At 34.4% G+C, this 7639-nt stretch overlaps 1 protein-coding gene across 1 annotated transcript; it reads right to left on the bottom strand.

Annotated features, from left to right (window-relative positions):
• Positions 1-6012: 6012 nt before the first annotated feature.
• CABS01_01175 (uncharacterized protein) lies at positions 6013-6813 on the bottom strand (the record flags this gene model as incomplete). Its single annotated transcript, XM_060534555.1, has 1 exon — positions 6013-6813. One exon carries the CDS (start codon positions 6811-6813, stop codon positions 6013-6015), a length of 801 nt encoding a protein of 266 aa, XP_060401633.1.
• Between the last annotated feature and the right edge of the window lie 826 nt (positions 6814-7639).

Raw genomic sequence — 7639 nt, 5'->3', positions numbered from 1 at the left:
TTTTTAATTTAGATATAGTAATAGGTATTCTTTATATTTATTTTTAAGATTTATTTTATTTTGCGAAGCTTATTTAGGAGCTTGCTAATAAGTAATAGTAGGTATTAATTCTTTATAGTTATTTTATTTAGCTCGTAGTAGTTTATATAGAGGCGTAGCGTACTATTTTTTTTTAATACGAAGAGGATCGGTACTCCTACTTTACTAACTAAAGGTATAATATAACCGTTCGCTAGGTTTTTAGTAATATACGCGCGAAGCTTATTAAGTTATTTTTTATTTAACGGATAAATAGGACTATATAGTAGTTTAGTATTTAGAATTAGGTTAATTAAGTATTTTGCTCTACTATATAGCTACGGTTTTTTTATTAATTGCTTATTAAACATCTTTATTTTTAATTAAAGTTCTAGCGGTAGACCCTTTTATAGTTTAGTCTCTATTACCCCTATAATATTTTTTATAATAACGATATATAGTACGTACGCCCTTTTATAATTTTTAATAATATTACGAGTTATTACTTCTAGTTCGGTAACCGAGATAGGCTCGTATAACTATATATTCGTTGCTATGTTAATATAAATACTCTCCTAGCTTATTAATAGTTACGATAGTAGGAGGTCTATTATTTTTTTATTTTTATTAACTATAGCGAATAGTTACCGAATTTTTTTTAGCTATTTATAGTAGTTAATAAGGAAGAGCGTTAATTAGTAGGCTTTTTTTTAGCTTATAGCTTTATTTTAGAAGTTTTTTAATAAGGGAGCTATAGTAGTAGCCGGGGTTAACCCTAAGTAGGTTACGAGCTTAGTACTAATAATATTTATTTTAGAGTATGTGTTTATATTAACTTTTATTAGCTTTTTAATAATACTTTATAGAACTATTACCCTACTTTTTATAATTATTTTTATTAGTACTCTTTTAATATTTAGTATAAATATATAGGGTATATTACTTATACTTATTCGTTTTTTAATAAGTTAACCTCTATAACTTTTGGCTTAGTAATAACTTGTTAGATAGTTATTAACGTTAGCTTTAATTAGGGGTACGTTAGCTTATTATCGCCCCTATTTCCTAACTTATTTTTTTAGTACTTATTGGATATATAGCTTATCTTATTATACGTAAAGTACTTAATATTATTATTATGACGCTTTTATAATAGCTTAGTACGAGTACTTTTATTATACGGCTTTTATAATATTACTCTTAGTAAATCCTTAGAGCCTAGCCCTTTAAAGCTCTCTTTACTCTTTTTTTTATAAAAGGGGGATATTTAATACGGTTACTCTAATAACAGATATAGCCTCTTTTTACTATCCTTTTATAACTAGTCGCTACCCTTTTACTAATTTAATAATTATAATCTATTAGTTTCGTAAGTTATATTACGTACTCTTTTAATTAAGATTTTATAACGAATTAGATCGTCCTATAGTTAAGATAGTAGTTTAAAAAAGAACTAGTATATTTCTACTTTCGAATTCTTTATATTTTTTATACTTAGGTTATAATAGATTGCTAATTACTTAGCGAGGAACTGGGTAGGGGTCTGGCCCTTTTTTAGCCTCTTCGTTTTTAGCTTTTTATAGTATTCTTATTCTTAAGTCTTGGGGTTTACGTACTATTAGCAAATAAACGCTAAGAAGTTACTTTAGGAGAGGGGATCCTAGAGGCTTTTTTTATAATTATACTATTACGTTTATAATAATAGGGATATTTTAAATAGGGCCTATTTAATATACTATTTTATAGTACTTTTTATATAAAGCTTATTACCTACTTTTATAATAATAATTTAGTTTACTATTTAGGTACTCGTAGACTTTTTTTTAATCGGTTTATAGTTATAAAAAGGAGGCTTTTTATATTTTTGTTAACCTAGACGCGTTACTAGCCGCTCGGTAAGCTATTAAATAAGCTCCTTATATTAACGCCGTTCTTAGTTTCGATTTTTAATTATTATTTTTATTATTTTATAAAAATAGGTTATTATTAGGCTTATAAAGTCTACTAAACTAGCTATTTTAGTACTATCTGCGCTTTTATATACGCCTTAACTTCGTATATCTAGCGATCGGTTATTAATAAACGCCCCGTTTATAATAAATAGAGTCCTCGGGGTGTTAACGAGGTAACTAGTTTATAAAGGTGATTTATCCTAATTATTTTTTTATTTAGCTCTTTTATAAATATTAATATTTAAGTAGGACTCGCCCTATAGCGGGCTCGTTCCCCCGGACGGAATAGGGTTAAGTAGTCGACTTTAAATAGCTATAACTCGTTAATACTAACGGCTCTTTACTAACGGCTAGGCATCGTTTTATTAACGTTCTATTCGTTTTTATAATTTATTATTACTTATATTAATTACTTTATAAAAGTAGAAGCTTTAGAATTATAAAAGATTAAGCTATAAGTACTTAATTAGCGAGGCTATAATATAAGTATAAGTATATTATAAGACTAAAGTTTATAAAGTCTTTTATAAGGGCTTTACTTTTTAAAAAGTTCTTTTGTAATACGAACTATGTACTAGTTACTAAGTTATTAGCGTCCTATTACTAGCCGTATCCCGAATCTATTATAGAGATTAGTATAGTTATATATAACGCTTATTTTTAGTAATTCTTTATAAATTAAAATAATCTCCTTTATAATTAATTAATAATTATATACTATAACTAATTATTTAAATTTTAAATTACTAAGTACTTTATAATAATAATTAATTATATTCTTAATATTTAACTTAAGCCGTAATATAAAAAACTCGTATTTCTTTAAGTTAACTAAATTAAGTATTTTAGTTACTTAATTACGTTAATTATTAAATTTTTATATATAAGTATTAAAGTATAAGTCTATTACTATATAAGTAATTTTAAAGCCGTATTTAATAAATTAATTATTTTTTAAGTAAGTTAAGTAGCTATAATTAGTACTTATTTAACCCGTTACTAAGTTAAGGTATTAAATATTATTATAAGATTATTTTAAAAAAAGGTATATCCGTATATATACTATAATACTTTTAAATAACTCTTATAAGAACTTAATATGCGAAGTAAATAGCTAAATTTAAATTTATTAAAAAAGCCGTTAAAAAAGTATATATATTACTTAATTCGAATTACTTATAAACTATTTTATTATTATATTTTTTAATAATATATTAAAAATAGTATTTTAATATTATTAAAAAAGATCTATTTATATTAATTTTAATAATACTTAGAGCTTATTATTAATAATAATACTTCTATCCCTTTATTTAATTTTTTATAAGTCCGAGGTAAGGGTTACTTATAGGGCTCTATAATAAGTATTATAATAGTTATAATAAGTAAGTTAAAAAAGCTAGTTATTAATTAAAGTACCTCTTCTAAATAAGAGCTTTTTATATTTAAATATAAAGAAGTTATTAAATATATAAAAGTAGTATTTATATTAATATTATTCCCCCCGACGGAGCAATCCGCCGGGGCCGTACTGTATATTACGTATTAAAGAAAACTAGGTATATTACGCTCTATACCTAACTACTAATTAAAATAGCTCCCGACTTTCCCCCGCTTCTAGCCGTTTAGAGGGCGAGCTATACCTACTCTAACGTATATAAAACCTCTTAGTACTAGCCCGCGTAAATAATTAGATTTTATATTATATACTCTTTTTTATTAAGGGTTAGGGGGCCCCTTATATATTCCCTTATATTTATAATATAGCTTATATTAGAAAGATTTCTAATTTTATAAAATATAATTTCTAAGCTAGTATTAATATACTAGATCTTAACGTCTATATTAGCCTAACTATTTATAGTATTCGTACTATTACTTAGCTAAATTCCGTATTATTAAAAAGTACTTCGCTACTTTTTAAACGTATTTACGTTAATTATAATAACTATAATATTAAGCTAGTTAAAGAGGGCGCCTAGCTTAAGAGGGGTAAACTTATTAACGGGTATTTTTAAAGAGTTTTAGCTTATTAATTACTAATTATATACTAAGAATAGAATAAGTTCTCGTCGAGGTAGTAGTTTATATATTAATAGGTTTATTTAGTAAATTTATTTAATAAATTTATTTAGTTCAAATAGAGAGTAGCTTTAGGTAATATTAAAAGCGATAAGGATAAAAAGAATCTTTACGAGCTCTAGTATAAGTAATAAATATTAGCCTATTTAGCCCTTTTTTTAAAAACCTCTATATTATTATTAAAGTTTAGAACCTCTATAGTTAAGGGCCGCTTTTAATTATTATAACTAACTATTATAACTAATTATTACGGCTAACTTCTACTATCGACCTTTCTAACTAGCGCCGCCGCAGGGTAGCTTACCTATCCTAAATTATATAGCGGTTTTTATATTAAAATTACTATATTACGTTAAGCGCGTACTTAGGGTATATTACGTATATTATATAGTTAAAAAGTATACTATATTATATAATTTCTTTTAAAAGCGTAATCTTATTAAGGTCGATCTTTTATACTTATAAAGCTAAAAAAAAACCACTATATATTAATATTATTATTATTAATAATACTTTTAGCGCTAAGTAAGGCTACTTTTACTTAATAAGGTCTTAAGATTATATATAATTTTAATATATACGAGCTTAGTATAAAAATATAGTAAAAGTATTAATAAGTTATTATTAACGAGGTAATTAATATAGTTAATAATAATATAATTAATTTTATAAGGGCTCCTCGGTTATTAATACTTATAAAGTCGTAATTTTAATTAATTAGTAATTTTATATAATTAGACGTATTATAAAATCTAACTAATAACGATTATATTTATAATATTAATCTTATAATAAAAAGTAAAATAAATAGACTTATTAATAAGTACGAGGCTAAAGGAGAGCACGAGGTTAAAATAAAAGAAGTTATTAAATTATAAACTATAGGCTATATAGAGTAATTAATAGTTAATTAAGTAGTTAATTAAGTAGTTAATTAAGTAATTAATTAAGTAGTTAATTAAGCTACTTTATTAATTATAACGAATTAGACTAATTCGTTAATTACCGTACTTTTTATTAAAATAATTTAATTAATTATAAGTTAATTAACGGCCTTTAATTAGTCTAATTTATTTGAATACTAACTACGTAGAGCCTAGCTTATGTATGTGCCCGAGACTGGCGGTCGTGTGGCGGCCGCAGCCACACTTGGTGGCAGAATAGCGGGAGCTGCTGGCAGAATATCCTCGCCCTTGTTTTATCCAGCTCGAGGCTATCGCGTGGGTCCCGCGATCGAGATCTAGCATCACACAACACAGAACGATTCCTCTACACCTTGGTTTCTTCCATTTTCATTCCCCGCAAGCTATCATCAGGCGGAAGTAAACCTTGAATTTTCTGCGAGAAATTCGAGAAGCGTGTGAGCGGTGCTGCGATTAGGGTATCACCACCACCACCACCACTCTTTTCCCCTCTCGCCTTGACATTCGCCTTATCTGCAAGCAGACTCAGCTGCTCAAACTAAGAGAGCCGTCAGTCACGCAACGTCCTGCATCTTTCTTGTCACCCGTCAAACTTCATTAACCGCGCAGTAGGCATGCACACCTCACACTAGAGACGAGAAGATGAAGGTTGCGAAAAAAGTGTAGATCAGGGTTTTTCATTCCGCCCTTCATAGCGGTTGCTTCCAATTATGCACCTAAAAATCTGTGTGTGTGCCCCGAATTCCCATATGTCCCCCCTCCAAAGATGCCCGTGTGCCACATCCTTTGGAAAAGATGGAAGAAATGCTCCAAGACCCAAATTACCATCCAAATTGACGGGTATTGTGCAAAACTCCCATACACCCATGCATGCTGTTAGAAATAACCTCCTACCAGAGGGCGGCGTATACCGAAAGAGAGGAAGGAAAAGAAGATAGGAAAGTAAAAAGTGACGATAAACCTCCCAATGCAGATAGAATATGCTTTACCCCAGGAACGCCGTGAAATGCTTGATGCTTGTGAAAATCACCAGTCCCTCACTCCAAAGAGGGCAACAGGAACCGGACCTTCTTCTTCTGCTTCGCAGCCTGTACGTCTCCGCTCTTGTCCGGACACGCCGTCGCGTCTTCCTCCCTCTCGTCCTCCTCCGTGTCGCTCACGGCGCCGACGCTGCTTCCCATCTCGCTCAGGAGCTCCTCCTCCGTCTCCTCCTCAATAGACCAAACGTCCGGGCTCGGCTCGCGCCAGACATGCTGCGGCCGGTGGTGCCGGTACGACGTCGTCCTCTGCCGGCCCCGCCCGCCGCCTGGTCGCACAGGTGCTCGGCCCCGGGTAGGCGGGAATGACGACGGCGAGAGAAGCACGTTGTTGTCCGACGGTGATTGCTTAGAAGGGCGGGACTTTGACTTGGCCATAGACTTGAGCCCGTCGATGGCGAAGTCGCGCAGGCTAAAGGGGATCATGAAGCCGTGTGGTGCGAAGCGGATGTAGTCTTCCTCCTCGTCGTCCGTGTCCGGTGTGGCGAGATCCGAGAGGTCGGGTACAGGCGGCGACTTGCTACGGCCCTTTGACTTGTCCAGGCCGTCCAGGCTTGAGGGGCTCACGCTGCGGACGATCTCGCGCTCGCTGTCGTCTTCGATGCCGGCGTCAAAGTCCATCATGGTCATGTCGTCCTCGTCGTCATCCTCCAGATCGGGCGCGGGTGTGAGGAAGTAGGTCAAGGGGTCCTCGTCAATGTCGTCGAGAGATGGGTAGTCCTTGGGAATTGTAGGGGCGAGGCGCACCAGGGTTGGTGGCCATGAGTCTCGCCGTGAGGGTGTCTTTGGTGTTTGAGGCATCGCGCCGGTTGTTTGTCAAATTGGTATTGGTTGTGTATTGGTCTTGATAGTTGCGGAAACAGGCGTCTGAACAGTAAAATCACTGACAAGACGAGTCAAGTCCTCGCCGGTCTGCGCCGGCTCAAAAGTATACCAAACGAAGCGGCAAGTAGCTTGATCTTGTCTGTGGTTTCAGCAATGATATGATGCTGTAAAACGTGACAGACCGAGGTGAAGGAACACGAGCTGGAGGCGAGGCGGTGTACTCGTACTTATATGTTTCCATCGCAGCCTCAGCCAGGCAGAGGATGTGCAAGGCGGACGTTATCCGACACTGCCTTCACCTACCCACCCACACACGCAAGCACGCACGCACACCGACAAGGTTGCAGGCTGGCTGGTGATTCGGCTCAGTCACATTAACCCAGCCAAGAGCTGCCTTGTATGGCTGGAAGATGGTGGTCACCAGTGCCTATTGCCCAGTGCAGAGGTCTCAATATCGCGGGGCAGCCAGCCACCATCAACCCCCACGTGAAAGAGGCCTATGAGGAGCGTGACTCCTCACCCGCCATGAGTGTCTGGGAAAAAGCTGTGCAGTGTCTCCAAATGGCCGGGGTGCGACCAGAAGCAGAGATACGCATCCGGAAATGGTGGTAAGCTGAGGCACCGGGCTGGGATTCGTATTGAAATCTATCACAATTCCTGGCAGACCGCAAGGAAATCCGGTCTTTTGGTTGCTTCGCGTTCCTCCGTGTGGGTGTGTCGACCGGCGCGCGACTACCGCGGCTTATATGAATAAGCTGAGACAGATTTGCAACCACCACACGTATTGGTCGGAGGCCGAGTC

The sequence above is a fragment of the Colletotrichum abscissum genome, assembly GCF_030869225.1.
Source record: "Colletotrichum abscissum strain IMI 504890 chromosome Unknown Scaffold_2.1, whole genome shotgun sequence".
NCBI classification, from domain to species: Eukaryota; Fungi; Ascomycota; class Sordariomycetes; order Glomerellales; family Glomerellaceae; genus Colletotrichum; species Colletotrichum abscissum.
This window is presented reverse-complemented; position numbering and strand designations above follow the sequence as displayed.